Source organism: Rattus rattus, chromosome 5 (genome assembly GCF_011064425.1).
Source record: "Rattus rattus isolate New Zealand chromosome 5, Rrattus_CSIRO_v1, whole genome shotgun sequence".
Lineage (NCBI taxonomy): Eukaryota > Metazoa > Chordata > Mammalia > Rodentia > Muridae > Rattus > Rattus rattus.
The window spans coordinates 89,947,691-89,965,428 of record NC_046158.1 but is presented as its reverse complement, the minus strand read 5'-3'; the positions used below and the strand labels follow the sequence as shown (position 1 = coordinate 89,965,428).

The 17,738-nt window shown below is 37.2% G+C and overlaps 1 protein-coding gene across 1 annotated transcript; it reads right to left on the bottom strand.

The window, feature by feature from the left end:
• Positions 1-16,535: 16,535 nt before the first annotated feature.
• On the bottom strand, positions 16,536-17,480 carry LOC116900556 (olfactory receptor 4K3-like). The gene has a single exon (XM_032902282.1). It carries the CDS (start codon positions 17,478-17,480, stop codon positions 16,536-16,538), a length of 945 nt encoding a protein of 314 aa, XP_032758173.1.
• Between the last annotated feature and the right edge of the window lie 258 nt (positions 17,481-17,738).

Genomic DNA, 17,738 nt, shown 5'->3' with positions numbered 1-17,738 from the left:
CATGCTGGCATTTTTGTATAACCTGAGCTTGTGAAGGTCTTTATGCATGGAGTCAACCTATTGTGAGCACATGCATACTGTAGCCCTGTTATGTCTGGCAAATAGTACCTCCACTTTTGCAGATACCCAGTCCCTCTGGCTCTTAAAATCTTTCTGTCCCATCCTTCATAATAATCTTTGAGCCTTGGGGTGGAGTATGGTAAAGATATTCCATTAGATGATATAGACCATCATATTTAACAGTGCCTCTTTAAATAATTGTACATTAAAATTTTTTTCTGTCTCACTTCCAAGTCTTGTTTGTTTCATTTAATACAAAAGTATACACTACAAACCATTTCCTTATACTCAGCATGTTTATTTTATTCTTTAAAATAAATGATAATTTTATTATTTGAGATTAAATGTTATGCTACTGTGTATGTATAGGGTATGTGTTTAGAGGTTTATTTTTAACCACATATATCCATCCATCCATCCATCCATCCATCCATCCATCCATCCATCCATCCATTTACTCATTCATGGACACCAAACTGATTCATGATTTGCAAATAATACCACAGTAAGAATGCTTTTTCCCCTGTGGGTCCTTTGGCATAGAACAAGACTGCTAAGATTATATTATATGGTGATTTTATTTATATATTTGAGAAACTATGCTGATTTCAGTGAAAATAAAATTTCACCCTAAGTACCTATTTTTTTTTAAAATATAGGCACTAAATTACTTTCAGTCTGGGATGGTTAACTTATTTAAAATATTTTTAACATATGTGTATGAATATTTTGCTTATATGTATGTTTGTGCACCAAATGCATGAAATTCCTACAAAAGCCAGAAGAGGACAACATATTCCCTGGAATATAACATACTCCTGTTAAAGAAGGCTGTAAACCACCATGTAGGTCCTGGAAATAGAACTCTGGAAAAAAAGTCACTGCTCTTAATCTTTTACTTACTTTTCTTTTTTTTATTTATTTATTTTTTTATTAACTTGAGTATTTCTTATATACATTTCAAGTGTTATTCCCTTTCCCGGTTTCCGGGCAAACATCCCCCTCCCCCCTCCCCTTCCTGATGGGTGTTCCCCTCCCCACCCTCCCCCCATTGCCGTCCTCCCCCCAACAGTCTAGTTCACTGGGGGTTCAGTCTTAGCAGGACCCAGGGCTTCCCCTTCCACTGGTGCTCTTACTAGGATATTCATTGCTACCTATGAGGTCAGAGTCCATAACTCTTTTTCCATTCCTTTTAGTCTACTGCTTTATATTTAAAAAAACTATAAAAATGTTAATAGGAGACAATCAGTCCTATTTCTGATTTTACAGTAAATATTTTTACTTTTTCTCTACATAGTATATTTTGTCTATAGTCCTACCATATATAACCTGTATTAAATGGAAGTAAGCTTTTTGTATTCCTGGTTTTCTGACAGCATTTGTCCTGAAGAGGAGATAAAATTTTGCCATTGGGTCCCTTTGCAAATATTGAGATAACTATGTAATGGTTAATATAGGATTATCCTATATTTATAATGTGTACTGAATTGTATGTTGAGTTTTTAAAAATTTTTTAAACTATTTTTATTTATTTATTTTATTGGATATTTTATTTATTTGCATTTCAAATGTTGTTCCCCTCCCTTGTTTCCCCTCTTCAACTCCCATCCCATCCCCCTCCTGTCTCTATGAGGGTACTCTTTCACCCACATACCCACTCCTGCCTTACTGCCGTAGTGTCCCTCTACGCTGGGGCATCGAGCCTCCATAGGACCAAGAGCCTCTCCTCCCATTGATGCCAGGTAAGACAATCCTCTGCTACGTATGCAGCTAGAGCCATGGATCCTTCCATGTGTACTCTTTGATTGCTGGTTTAGTCCCTGGGAGCTTTGGAGAGTCCAGTTAGTTGATATTGTTGTTCTTCTTATGGGGTTGCAATCCCCTTCAGCTCCTTCAGTTCTTCCCCTAACTCTTCCATTGGGGTCCCCATGCTTAGACCAATGGTTGGCTGTAAGCATCCACATTTGTATTGGTCAGGCATTGGTAGAACCTCTCAGGGGACACCTATACAAAAATGGGGTACAGAGCTAAACAAAGAATTCTCAACTTAGCAATCTCAAATGGCTAAGAAGCATCTAAGGAAATGTTCAACATTCTTAGTCACTAGAGAAATGCAAACCAAAATGACCCTGAGATTCTACCTCACACCAGTCAGAATGGCTAAGATCAAAAACTCAGGTGACAAGGATGTGGAGAGAGAGGAACACGTCTCCATTGCTGGTGGGATTGCAAGCTGGAACAACTACCCTAGAAATCAATCTGGCAGTTCCTCGGAAAATTGAAAATAGTTTTACCTGAGGAACCAGCTATGTTACTCCTGGGCAAATACTCAAAAGATGCTCCAACATATAACAAGGACACATGCTCTATTATGTTCATAGCAACCTTATTTAAAGGAAACAACCTAGATGTCTTTCAGTGGAAGAATGGATACAGAAAATATGGTACATTTACACAATTGAGTACTACGCAGCTATTAAAACAATGACTTCATAAAATTCTTAGACAAATGGATGGAACTAGAAATTTTCATCCTGAGTGAGGTAACCCAGTCACAAAAAAACACACATGGTATGTACTCACTGATAAGTGGATATTAATCCCAAAAGCTTGGAATACCCATGATATAAGTCATAGACCATATGAAGCTTAAGAAGAAGAAAGACTAAAGTACGGATGATTCAATTCTACTTAGAAGGGGGAACAAAAGGGGAGAGAGAGGGAGGGAGAAAAGAGTGTAAGGTAAAAGGGGGACAGAATCAGGTGTGGGAGGAGAAAGGGGAAAAGTACAGAGGGTCAGGAAACTGATCAGAGATGTGTAGCAGTGGGGGATGAGTAACTGGGAGTAGCCACTAAAAGTCACAGATGCAAGGGAAGCACAAATTTCCAAGGACCCAACAGGAATGAGATTAGCTGAAATAGCCAACAAATAGGAGATTGAACCTGTAGAGACCATATCCATTGGTTAGGCAGGGTCACTGGTTGAGGGATGGGGTCACCCACCCAACTCAAAAATTTAAACCAGAATTGTTTCTGTCTAAAGCAAATGAAGGAACAAAGAATGGAGAAGACTATGAGGGAAAGACCATCCAGAGACTGCCCAACCTAGGGATTCATTCCATCTGCAGACAACAAACCGAGACACCATTGCTAATGCCAAGAATTATGTGTTGCAAACTACCCCTACAACTCTAGAATGAATGAAACTTGATTTTGTCTACATTATTTCCAAAGTATTATTTAATCTTCCTTGCAAGTATTATATTGAAGATTTTGTGTGTAGTTTATTAAGGGACTCTGCCTATACATTCTGTTGCTGTTATTATTTTGAGTTTCTCTGGATTTAGAAGGTTAATAGTGTTTGTAACATAAGTTTGAAAGTTTTCTTTCCATTTTTCACATTATTATTTTTTCACATTATTATTTTGACGAACATTGTTTTTACTTATTTTTGAAAGGCCTTGAATATATACCATATTTGTCTTTCTGGGTATGTGTTACCTCTCTCAGGATGTTTTCTTTTCTAGTTTAATTGTATCCATTTCCCACAAATTTTGTGATGTAATTTTAAAAAGTGCTGAGGAATACTTCATTATATAAGTGGAATATTATGGATATATGCAGTTCTGCAGTTGAGAGATACGGTTGTTTTCAGTTTCTGACTGTTTGAATAAATACATGATGAAAAATGAAAAAAATTGAGCAAGCATCATGTATTCACTTATCAGTGGATATTAGCTTTTAAGCAAATGATAATCAGGGTATAATTCACAAACCAGAGAGGTATGTAAATAGGATGGCTCTAGTGGAGTACATGGGCTTCCCTTGGACAGGGAAATGGAATAAATTTTGTGGATGAGAGTGGGAAGGATCAGGTGCAAGGAAGGACGGAGAGAGAGAGAGAGTGTGTGTGTGAGGGGGTGGGGGGAAATAGACAATTGTAATTGCTGAGCGTTAGTGGTAGTGGTGGTGGGGTGTGTGTATGTGTGTGTGTGTGTGTGTGTGTGTGTGTGTGTGTGTATGTGTGTGTTTGTAAATTTAGTGTACTGGAAACTTTCAGAAATATTCGAGGGAGACCCCTTAGTTGGAACCCCTAATAACAGATGGTACAGAGTTTAATTGAGTTATCTTTTGTACCTAGGTAAGGCTTCCAGTGATGGCACTGGAATCCATTTAATTGAGTTGCTGATGACCAAAGGAGTCCTGTAAAGATTTCTAAACAACCCAGACTGGAGCTAGGATAGAAGGCTGTTCTCTGAAAACTCAAAATGTGGTCCCATTGCTAAGGACAACGTCCATACAACTTATTGAACATACACAGGTAAATCTGGTTCCTACATGGAGCTTTCCTTTCTTTGGATCAAGAAGCCCCTCTACCAAAAGAGACATCTGAACACCAACCTTGACACAAAATCCTCAACCTACAACCTGTTCTGCCTTCAAGATATTCTGGAGCAACAGTGGCTCAAAACTTGTGGGAATGGCCAAGAAATACTTGGATTAACCTGTGGCTCATGCTACAAGAGGTAGTCCATACCCTACACTGCTTGAATGTCCAGGAAGCAAAGAATGGATAGCTCAGCGATCTAGGGTAGAATCACATAAACTAGAAAAAACCAACAATCAAAGTGGATGAAATTATTCCTAATGATATTTTGCTATACTTATAGATCAGTGCCTTGTTTAATTATCATCAAAGAGGCTTCCTCTTGCAGCAGATGGAAGCTGGTACAGAGACCCAGAGCCAGACATTATGAGGAAAGTCTAAATTGGAGGTCTCCATTATGTCCCTCTCCTCAGAAATGGTGAAACCATGAGGAGTGATTATAGAAATCAAAAGTGATAGAGAATGCCAGAACACTGAGTCAACTAAGGAGGTCTCAGAGATTGAAGCAGCAAGCATGGAACTTGCATGAATCTGCACCAGGTCTTCTGTATATATGTTTTGGCTATTAGCTTGTTGTTTCTGTGGAACTCATAACCATGGGAGAGGGTATGTATTTGACTCATTTGACTGCTCTTGGGACTCCTATTGGGTTGCCATATCTAGCTCTGATATGACAGCTCGATTGTCCTATTGGATTTTGTTTTGTCCTGTTTGGGTGTCTGCTCTTTTCTGAAGAGGAAATGGAGGGAGAGTAGATCTGCAGAAGAATGGAGTTGCCAGGGCACTGGGAGGACTGGAGGGATGGAAAACTGTGCTTGGAATTTATTGTATGAAAGAAGATTCTATTTACAACAACAACAATAACAACAACAGCAAGAAGTATTGAAGAATTAAGGATTGAATTTATTTGGTTCTAGTTTGCCTTGTTAGGTTAAATTTTATTAATCTTAGTTTTAAATCTCATAAATGATGAAAATATTTGTAAATAACTGTCTGCAAGTATACCATAGCATCATTAACAGTGTCAAACCTTGGAGCCTCCCCCTGAGATGGGTCACAATTTGGGCCAGTCACTGGACCTCCTTTCCCTCAGTCTCTTCTCCATTTTTGTTCCTGAAGTTCTTTTAGACAGGAATAATTCTTAGTCAGAATTTTTGACAGTGGGATGGCAATCCTATTCCTCTACTTGATGCCCTATCTTTCTACGGGAGGTGGATTCTATAAAGTCCTCACCTCACTGTTGGCTATCTTATCTAATGTCCCTACCTTTGAGTCCTGAGATTCTCTCACCTCCCAGGTCTCTCATATATTCTAGAGGGCTGCCCCACCTTCCTCTGGAAGGTGCATATTTCCATTTATTCGGCTTGTGCTTGTGCTTCACTCCTGTTCCCCTTCCCCAATACCTGATCATGTTCACATTTTCCCCTCCCTCTCCCCTCTCCTACCCAGTTCCTTTCCTCCCTCTGCCCTCTGATTTCTTCTCCCTCCCAAATGGGATTGAAGCATCCTTACTTGGGCCTCTCAACTTGTTAACCTTCTTGAGTTCTGTGGATAGTATCCTGGGTATTCTGTACATTTTTTTGGCTAATATCCACTTATTAGTATATATATATATATACTATGCAGTAACTTTTGGGTCTGAGATATCTTACTCAGGATGATATTTTCTAGTTTTGTCTATTTGCCTGCAAAACTGATGATGTCCTTGTTCTTAATAGCTGAATAGTATTCCATTATGTAAATAAACCACATTTTCTGTAGCTATTACTCAGTTGTGGGACATCTGGGTTGTTTCCAGCTTCTGGTCAACACAAATAAGGCATCTATAGACATAGTGGAACATGTGCCCCTTGTAACGAGGTGAGGCATATTTTGGGTATATGCCCAGGAGTGGTATAGCTGGGTCTTCAGGTAGATCTGTTTCCAATTTTCTGAGAAAACTCCAGATTGATTTCCAGAGTGGTCAGTTTGCAATTCTACCAGCAATGGAGACTCCTCTTTCTCTATTTCTTGCCAAAATGTGTTGTCACCTGAGTTTTTTTTTTTTTCTTAGCCACTCTGATTGGTATAAGGTGGAATCTCAGGATCATTGTGATTTGCATTTCGCTGATCACTAAGGACTTTGAACATTTCTTTAATTGCTTTTCAGTCATTCAAGATTCTTTTGTTGTGATTTTTTTGTTTTGTTCTATACCCTATTTTTGATTGTGTTGTTTGGAGGTTAGCTTCCTGAGTTCTTTATATATTTTGGATATTTGCCCTCTGTGGGGTTAGTGAATATTTTCCCCAATCTACGTTGCTAATTTGCTCTGTTGACAATGTCCTTTGCCTTACAGAAGCTTTTGAGATTCATGAGGTTCTATTTAGTAATTCTTGATCTTGGAGCCTAAGTTATTGGAATTCTGTTTAGGAAATTTCTCCCCTTGCCAATGAGTTCAAGGCTCTTTCCCACTTTCTCTTCTATTAGATTCAGTGTATCTGGTTTTATATGGAGGTCCTTGATCCACTTGGACTTGAGATTTGTGTAAGGTGAGAAATATGGATTCATTTTCATTTTTCTACATATAGAATGTCATGCTTTCTTTTTTCCATTGTGTATTTTTGTCTTCTTTGTTAAGGATCAAGTGTCCAAAGTTGTGTGGTTTTATTTCTGGATCTTCATTTCTATTTCATCTTACAACCTGACTGTCTCTGTACAAATACCATATAGTTTATATCACTGTTGCTCTTGTAGTCAGGGATGATGATTCACCCAAAATTTCTTTCACTGATAAGAATTGTTTCTCTTATCCTGGGTTTTTTGTTTTTCTACATGAAATTGAGAATTGTTCTCTCTGTGTCTTTGAAGAATTGTGTTGGAATTTTGATGAGGATCTCGTTGAATCAGTAGAATGCCTTGGTAGAATGGTCATTTTTACTGTGTTATTCCTACAAATCCATGAGCATGAAAGATCTCTCCATTTTTCTGAGGGCTTCTTTGACTTTTCTCTTGAGAGTCTTGAAATTTTTAGCATATAGATCTTTCACTTTTTTGATTAGTATTATTCCAAGTTATTTCATATTATTTGTGACTACTGTGAGGGGTGTTGTTTCCCTATTTTCATTCTCACCTGTAATTATTTGTAAAAAGGAAGGCTATTGGTTGCTTTTTAGTTAATTTTATATCTGGCCACTTTGCTAAAGTTGTTTAGCAGCTGTAAAAGTTCTTTGTTAGAATTTTTGATCTTGCTTATATATACTATCATCACATCATCTGCAAATAATGATACATTCTTCTTTGCCAATTTGTATGTCCCTTGATCTCCTTTTGCTGTCTTTTTGCTCTAGATAGAACTTCAATTACTATATTGAATAGGTATGGGGAGGGTGGGCATTCTTGACTTGCCCCTGATTTTAGTGGGATTGCTTCAAGTATCACTCCATTTAATTAGATATTGGCTGTTTGTTTGCAGTATATTGCTTTTATTATGTTTAGGTATGGGCCTTGAATTTCTGATCTCTCTAATACTTTTAACATGAAGGGGTATTGTATTTTGTCATATGTTTTTTTCTGCATCTAATGAGATGATCATGTGTTTTTTTTTCCTTTTGAGTTTGTTTATATAGTGGATTACATTAATGTATTTTCATATATTGAACCAACCCCATTTCCCTGGAATGAAGTCTACTTAATCATGGTGAATGTTGGTTTTGATGTGTTCTTGGATTTAGTTCATGAGAATTTTATTGTGTATTTTTGTATTGATATTCATCACTGAAAATTGTCTGAAGTTCTCTTTCTTTGCTGGGTCTCTGTGTGGTTTAGGTATCAGAATAATTGTGGCTTCATAGAATGAATTAGCTAGTGTTCCTTCTGTTTCTATTTTATGGAATAGTTTGAGGAATGTTGGTATTAGCTCTTCTTTGAAGGTCTGGTAGAATTGTTAGAATTCTGCACTATAGCTATTTGGCCCTGGGTGGTTTTTTTTTTTTTTTTTTTTTGGTTGGGAGGTTTTTAATGACTTCTATTTCATTAGGGGATATGGGCCTGTTTAGAGAGTTTTCTGCTCTTGATTTAACTTTGGTACATGGTATCTTTCTAGAAAACCATCCACTTGATTTTCCAGTTTTGTTGAGTACAGGCTTTTTTAGTAGACTTTGATGATTTTCTGAATATATTCAGTTTCTGTTGTTATGTATCCCTTTTTATCTTTGATTTTGTTAATTTAGATATTGTCTCTGTATCAGTTAGTATGGCTAGGGGTTTATCTATCTCACTTTTCTCAAAGAACTGCTTTTGCTTTTGTTGACTCTTAGTATTGTCCTCTTTGTTTCTATTTGGCTTATTTACTCCCTGAGTTTGACTATTTCCTGCCTTCTACTCTTTTTTTTTTTTTCATCTTTATCAACTTGAGTATTTCTTATTTACATTTCGATTGTTATTCCCCTTCCAGGTTTCCAGGCCAACATCCCCCAAACCCCTCTCCCTCCCCTTCTCATGGGTGTTCCCCTCCACATCCTCCCCCCATTACCACCCTCCCCCCAACAATCCCGTTCACTGGGGGTTCAGTCTTGGCAGGACCAAGGGCTTCCCCTTCCACTGGTGCTCTTACTACTACTGCCTTCTACTCTTCTTGGGTATGTTTGCTTCTTTTTCTTCTAGGGCTTTCAGGAGTGTTGTTAAGTTGCTAGTATAGAATCTCTCAAATTTCTTAATGTTATAAATTTTCCTCTTAATTATGCTTTCATTGTGTCCCATAAGTTTGTATGTGCTGTGCCTTCATTTTCGATGAACTCTAGAATGTCTTTCTTTACTTTCTTTCTTTAAATTTCTTTCTTTACTTCTTCCCTGACGAAGTTATCATTGAGTATAGTGTTGTCCATTTTTCATGGGTATGTGAACTTTCTGTTGTTTTTGTTGTTATTGAAGTTCAGACTTAGTCCATAGTGATTTGACAAAATGCAAGGGATTATTTCAATCTCCTTGTTTCTGTTAAGGCTTAACTTGTGACAGATTATATGGTGAATTTTGGAAACGGTACCATGAGGTGCTGAGAAGAAGGTATATATTTTTGTTTTCGGGTGAAATGTTTATATATATATATATATTCCATTTGGTTTATAAACTCTATTAGTTTCACTGTGACTCTGTTTAGTTTCTGTTTTGATGACCTGTCTGTTAGTGAGAGTGGGGTGTGGAAATCTCTCACTATTATTGTGTGGAGTTCAATGTGTGTTTGAGCTTTAGTAAAGTTTCTTTTACAAATGTAGGTACCCTTGCATTTGGTGCATATATGTCCAGAATTGATACTTCACTTTGGTTGATTGTTCCTTTGATGAGCATGAAATGTTTCCTCCCATATCTTTTGATTACTTTTGGTTGAAAGTTTATTTTATTGGTTATTAGAAGGCCTACTACAGCTTGTTTCTTGGGACAGTTTGCTTGGAAAACTTTTTTCCAGTCCTTAACTCTGAGGTAGTGTCTGTCTTTGTCACTGACATGTGTTTCATGTTTGCAGCAAAATTCTGGGTCTTGTTTATGTATTCAGACTGTTAGCTTTTGTCCTTTTATTGTGGACTTGGGCCCATTGTTGTTTAGAGATATTAATGGCTGATTATTATTAGTTCCTGTTATTTTATTGTTGGAGGTATTACTATGTTATGTGTGTGTGTGTGTGTGTGTGTGTGTGTGTGTGTGTGTGTGTGTGTGATTCTCTTCTTTGGGATTTGTTGTGAGATGACCACTGTATTATGTTTTCTTGCATGTAGTTTTCCCCCTCCTTGTGTTGGAGTTTTCCTTCTAGTATCCTCCATAGGGCTGGATTAGTATAAAGATGTTTAAATTTAGTTGTGTCATTATTCTGGCATTGCGTGTTCTAGACCTGACTTGGCTTCTTGACATGTCTTCTCACAAGATTTTCAGAATCAAGTGATTCCAAGTCGTGAAACAGAAGCAAAACTGTCCTATTTCTCAATGGATTTCAATGAAAAATGATTACAAAATCAGGTATAACTCTAAGAGAAGACACTGGAGGAGAATGAAGCAGGGTCTGTAAGGATTCACACAATGGCAAGACCGGAGTTTATACTGAATCATAGTCATCATCAGTTTTACCAGAAAGTGTCCAGTTTTTTAACCTGGAGACTTGCTCATGTCTAAATTGGTAATAAAATGGTTTTAAAAACTTGGTTTTAAAAAAATCAAAAATTGGTTTTGTCATGGAATATATTGGTATCTTCATGTATGGTGATTGGGAGTTTTGCTGTGGATAGTAGTCTTAACTGGCATCTTTATTCTCATAGGATTCTGTCCAGCATCTTCTGGCTTTTAGACTCTTTCTTGAGCAGTCAGGTGCAACTCCTATATTTCTTTATATGTTACATGGTCATGTTCCCTTAGAGCTTTTAATATTCCTTCTTTCCTCTGTGCATTTACTGTTTTGGTTATTATGTGGCAGGACAATTTTTCTTTCTGGTCCAATCTATTTGCTATTCTCTAGGCTTCTTCATTTATGCCCATCTCTTTAGGTTAGGGATGTCTTCTATGATTTTGTTAAAGATTTTTTTGGCTCTTTGAACTAGGAATCTTCACTCTCTTATTCCTATTATTCATAGGTTTGGACTTTTCATTGTGTCCCAAATTTCCTGGATGTTATGGGTTAGGAACTCTTTTACATGTTACATTTTCTTGGACCAATGATTCAATATCTTCTCTGGTATCTTCTACACCTAAGATTCTCTCTTTTGTCTCTTATATTATGTTGGTGAAGCTTGCTTTCGTAGTAGTTCCTGTCCTCTTTCCTAGATTTTTTATCTCTAGTGTTGCTTCCATTTGTGATTTCTTTTTGGTTCTATTTCCATTTTTAAGTCTTGGGACTATTGTGTTCAATTCTTTGACCTGTTTGATTGTATTTTTCTGTGTTTCTTTAAGGGATTTATTTTTAAGGGCTTCTACCTGTTTGTCTGTGTACTCCAATTTTCTTTACAAGAATTATTTATGTCCTAAAAGCCTCTATTAGCTTCATAAGATGTGATATAGGGTCATAATCATGTTCTTCATCTGTCTTAGGGTATTTAGGGCTTGCTTTGGTAGGAGAACTGGGTTCTGATGGTGCCAAATTGCATTGGCTTCTCTTCATCATGTTCTTGCACTTGCCTTTCACATCTTATTATCTTTATTGTTAATTGGCCTGGATGTCTAATATTGGAGCAGACCTCATCAGAGTCCAGTAGTGTTGTGTGCCCTGTGTTAGAGCAGGCCTCCTAGGTAGCAGGGAGTACTGTCTCTAGTTAGAGCAGGCCTCTTGTGTCAATGGTTTTAGTAGTCCTCCTGAGAGCCAGACAGAGTTATGGGATAGGGATTCATGCAAAATGATCTACTATAGGTACAGACTGGATAAGTAATGGGACTCTGACAGTGAGGGACAGATCTCAGGCCTGTTGGTGTCTGTGGGGGACCCAGCTGGTGTGGTTATTGGGGAGGGAGTCTCACCTATATTCCTAATTAGATCAATTCTCCTGGAAGACAGGCAGGGCTATGTGGTAGAGGAGTAGGGAAGTCAATCTATCATGGGTGCAAGTGGAGGTACAGACCAGAAGGATCTCCCTGTCATTTCTAGGAGACAGAATTTCACAACAGAGTTTCTGATCTGGAGTACTATTCAGCTATTAAAACCAAGGACATCATGAATTTTGCAGACACCAAGATAGAACTAAAAAAAATACTATCCTGAGTGAGGTAACCCAGTTCTCAAAGGACATATATGCTATGTATTCACTGATGAGTGAATATTAACCGTAAAGTATAGAATGCCCGTGATATACCCCACAGACCCAAAAAAATTAAACAAGGGGGAAGGGCCAACTGGTAATGGTTCAGTACCACTTAGAATGGGGCCAAGTGTTTTTGACTGTGGGATGGCAATCCCTCTCTAAACTTGATGTCCTGACTTTCTACTGGAGGGGGACTCTACAAGTTCCCTCTCCCAAATATAGGGCATTTCATCTAAATGCCTCCCTTTGACTCCTGAGAGTCTCTCACCTCCCAGGAATTCAGTACATTCTAGAGGGTCTCCTTACCTCCCTCCTTCTGAGTTTGCATGTTTCCATTTATTCTACTGGTCCTCAGGACTTCACTTCTATTTCCCTCCCCCCCCAGTACCTGGTTGTGTTCCTCTTTTTCCTTTTCCCTTTTCTCTCCCTCTCAATTCTTTCCCTCCTTCTGTCCCTCTGATTGTTTTCTTCTCCCTCCCAAGTGGGATTGAAGCATCCTCACTTGGGTCTTTCAACTTATTAACCTCCTTGAATACCGTGGATTGTTTCCTGGGTATTCTGTACTTTTTGGGCTAATATCCACTTATTAGTGAGTATATACCATGCTTGTTCTTTTGGGTATGAACTATCTCACTAAGAATAATATTTTATATTTTCATTCATTTGCCTGCAAAACTTGTTATGACCTCATTCTTAATAGCTGAATTATATTCCATTGTGTGAATTAACCACATTTTCTGTATCCAGTCTTCAGTTGTGGGACATCTGACTTGTTTCTAGCTTCTGGCTATCAGAAATAAGGTATCTATGAACACAGTGGAGCATGTGGTGCCCGTGTGGCATGGTGGGGCATCTTTTGGATATATGCCAAAGAGTCATAGCTGGGTCTTCAGGTAGATCTATTTCCAATTTTCTGAGGAACCTCCAAATGATTTCCAGAGTGGTTATAGCAGTTTGCAATCCCACCAGCAGTCGAGGAGAGTTCTTTCTCCACATTCTTGCTAACATGTGCTGTCATCTGAGTTTTTGATCTTGGCCATTCTGATTAGTATAAGGTTGAAGCTCAGGGTCATTTTGATTTGCATCCCTGATGACTAAGGACTTTCATCATGTCTTTAAGTGCTTCTCAGCCATTCATGATTCCTCTGTTGTGAATTCTGTTCAGTTCTAGGCTCCATTTTTTGATTAGTTTTTTTGTTTTGTTTTGTTTTGTTTGTTTTGTTTCTTCGTTTCTTCGTTTTTGTTTTGGAGGTTAGCTTCTTGAATTCTTTATATATTTTGGATGTTCTCCCTCTATTGGATGTGGAGTTAGTGAAGACATTTTCTCTATCTATAGGTTGGTGATATGTCCTATTGACTATGTCCTTTGCCTTACAGAATCTTTTCAGTTTCATGAGATTCTATTCATTCCACACTCAAAAACTCTGACACAGAATTGTTTCTGTCTAAAAGAATTGCAGGGATGAAAATGGAAAAGAGACTGAAGGAAAGGAAGTACAGTGACCGTCCCACATTGGAATCTAGCTCAAGGGGAGGCTCAAAGTCCTGACACTATTACTAATGCTATGGTGAACTTACATAGACGCCTAGCATGGCTGCCCTCTGAGATGGCAAAGAAACAGTTAAACCAGTCAGAAGAGGATGCGTACACTGAACCAATGGACTGATGTCTAGGACACCTGTGGTTGAATTAGGAAAAGGCTTGAAGAAGATGAAGAGGAGGGCAACCCCATAGGAAGACTAACAGTCTCAACTAACCTGGAATCCCAAGAGCTCTGATATACTGAGCAACCAACTTGGCAGCATTTACTAGCTTGATATAAGGCCCCTGACATATATACAGCAGAGGACTTCCTGGTATGGCCTCAGTGACAGAAGATGCACCTAACTCTTCACAGATTTGAGACTCCAGGGAATGGGGAGTCCTAGTGAGGTTGGGGAGTGGGGACATTCTCTTGTAGATGGGGAGGGAAAAGAGGAATAGGATGAGGAACTGTCAGAGGGCAGACTAGGAGGAGGATAATGACTGGACTGTATAAAAATATTAAAGATAACAACAACAACAATAATAATAATAAAAGAAGGGGGCCAAGTGAGGATGCTTAGATCCCACTTAAAAAGGGGGAAGAAAACAAATTTGTTTTTCAGACCCTCAGTTGTCTTTATCGTTCCACATTACTGTATATTTTTCTTGGACTTTAATCAATAATTTACTTTTCATTCTTCTCTCATGTGTGTGTTTGTCATTTTTAAACTCATTAGATTATTTGATTATATTTATAATTGTTCTATGCCCTGATATTCTTATGAATTATATTCATTCAAGATCAGTTCTATAGGACTAGTAGTTGCTCAAGGACATTGCCATCTCTTGTCCTTACTTAACAGTTGTGCTTTTATTTATTTGATCTGAACTCATGGACTTAATGTATTGGTTTTGTGTCATATGAGATTCTAGCCTGTTCTCACTGACAGGTCTTATCTACCTTGCTTGTGAACAATGAAGACCAAGATCAAAACAGTTAAAAGTTCCAATGTAGAGAGAAGAGTAGTTTGTAAGGTATCATCTCCAGTTAAGCAGCTGTTTAAAATAGATAGTTGTTCAGGGAGGAAATACCTTTTAATTTGAGGACTGGCTACTTGAAGCTTTCTCATAACCCAATAGATAACCCAGCAGTCATGTGCAGTTTGGCAGCATTAATTGGACTCACTGGGTTACTAATAAGAGAACATGAATTTAGAAGGGACATGTATTGGAAGAAACCTTGGGGGAATTGCATGGAGGTAATATGGATGGATATTATGAACATTGTACTCATATATGAATCATTCCAAAAGTAAGAATTAAGAAAGTAATACATGCTTCATTATACAAAATATTGTATATTCTATGTATTTGGGTAGTAGAAGTGTGATACTCTTATTGAAGTTTTATGTAAATATAATTTATCAAATTAGTTTATCTTTGATTACTTGTATGTATTATATTAATTATTTAGATAGGGTTTTGACTATTACATTATACTTACACAAGTATGTTCTTTCTTATTCTTAGAATTCAGAATATTCACACATTTAAAACATTCTTAGAATTTCTTATTCTTAGAATTCAGAATGTTCACAAAGTTTAGAACATGCTAATCAAAAGTGCTGCATGATTATAAATAGTCGGCCTACTTTGTCTATGTAAAATTGTCTTTTTTTCTTCCTTGTAATGTTTTTCCATCTCAAACATATGTTGCCTAATATCAACCCAAGTGCTGCAGTTTCTCTTGATGCATGTCACTATATCATGCATTTCTTCTTTTTTGTTTTGGGGTTTGTTTGTTTTGACATGGAACCAATGCTATAAATTGTTCATATAGCCAAGAACATAAGACTAAAATAATACAGTCATAAAATGATTCCAAATGACTTGCTATACTCATATCTCACTTTCTTTCTCAGCTGTCCTCAGAGAAGTTGTTTCTATAGCAGTTAAGAGCAAACACAGAGACTAGGACTGGGCAATATGCAGAGAATGAGAAAACTTGAAACCATCTTAACACACTACTGCTTAATTCAGCTAATCTTTTGTCTCAGCACTCAGGCAACTGTGGAGAGGAGGAGGTATAAAGATTATAAGAGCAGTTGGGACCAAAGACATCAAGAAATAAGACCTTATGAACACAATAAAACTGATATGCATATGAAAAAACTATAGTTCATAAATTTATTTAAATAATAACAATTTAAAGGAAAGTTTTAGTTCTTGAAATTCAGATAATTGAGAAAAATATTATATCTGTTTATATAACAATTTATTTTAATAAAATAACAAAATCAATACCAAATAATGTCCATTGCTATTTATTGTGCTGTTCATAAATTTTGCTTTATTTTCCATGATTTAAAAATTCTCCCTTTAGTGTTTTTGGAGCAAGATAGAATTTTTAGAAAGATAACGATGTTGCCCTTTTACAAAGGAGTGAATAAAATGTGTATGGAATATTGTAAGGTAGCAAATAAAACTTTTGTGCTGTTAGAACGTTTAATCAAATTTTACAAAATAATTAGATATAAGCCTGACAAATACAATTAGTTTCTTTTTCATAATACTTAAGACATTTAAAACATTCAATAATTTTCTAAGATAGAAGGATCAGCTTTTGAAAAATTAGGAAGTAGTTTAGTCGTTTACATGATTAAAACTTTCAATTTCCAGAATTATATTAAAGCTATTACATATTAAGATACTTGAACTAATTGTACATGAAAGTTAAATAACCCAAATTTTAGCTTTTCCTCATTTCATTGACGTGTCAACTTAAAATATTTATAGTGGATTTCCGGGGCATTAAGTATTTACCCTTACCCTGTGATTCATAAAATATCCTTTTAGTCTCTTTAGAGAATGTTTTATATCTTTATTTCTCAGCGTATAAATGGCTGGATTTAGGAGAGGTGTAACAACAGAATAAAACACAGCAAGAAATTTGTCAAACCAGGTGATATTGAGGGGCCAAACATAGATGAAGATACAGGGCACAAAAAGAAGCAACACTACAGTGATGTGGGCAGTGCATGTGGACAGGGCCTTAGATGCCCCAGTCTTAGAACTCTGATGAACAGTGATAAGGATATATGTATAGGATATAAGCAACAGAATAAAGCAAGTTACAACCACAACCCCACAGTCAGCATTTACTAAAGTATCCAAGTCACGGGAATCCATGCAGGCTAGGTTGATTACCAGTGGTATGTCACAGAAAAAACTGTCTATTTCCAATGGACCACAGAGAGGTAGTTGCAGAACTGGTACAAGTTGACTCAAGGCATGTACAAAGCCAATTGTCCAGGAAATTAACACCAGTGCAGCACATCTTTTCAGGTTCATAATGGTGAAATAGTGGAGTGGTTTGCAGATGGCCACATAGCGGTCATAAGCCATCACCAGTAACAACACCATCTCTGCTGCACCGATGCAATGGTCAAAGAAGACCTGGGACATGCAGCCTGCAAAGGAAATGGTCTTGTTCTCCCTGAGAAAGTCTGTGACCATTTTTGGAGTGGTAACTGAGGAAAGCCATATATCAACAAAGGACAGGTTGGCTAGCAAGAAATACATAGGGGAATGGAGATGACGGTCAATGGTTATTAAGATCACAATGACAATATTTCCTGACAGAATGAGCAGATAAACTATCAAAAATATCACAAAGAGCAAAACCTGAAGATTCTGTGAGTGGGAAAGTCCCAAAAGCACAAATTCTGATACTACGGATTGATTTACTTCATTCATTTTGTCCCAAGAAACAACCTATGGAGAAAGAAAGATGTTGGAGGGATGTGGAGGAAAAATTACTTGAATAATTTGACATTCACTTTGGGACTTAATATCTATAAATCAGATAAATGTAAAGAGAAGTCTTCACCAACTATAAATGTCATTACTATCCAACCTACAAGCTTGTGAGCCATGGTTAGCTTTCATGGAAGCAGAGCATCTAATTAAATTTACGTGCACATTGTTTTACAAATATTTTCTGCATGGGGTAGG

Coding starts and splice junctions, on each gene's coding strand:
- LOC116900556 (XM_032902282.1), bottom strand. CDS start 17,480: ATGAATGAAGTAAATCAATCCGTAGTATCAGAATTTGTGCTTTTGGGA.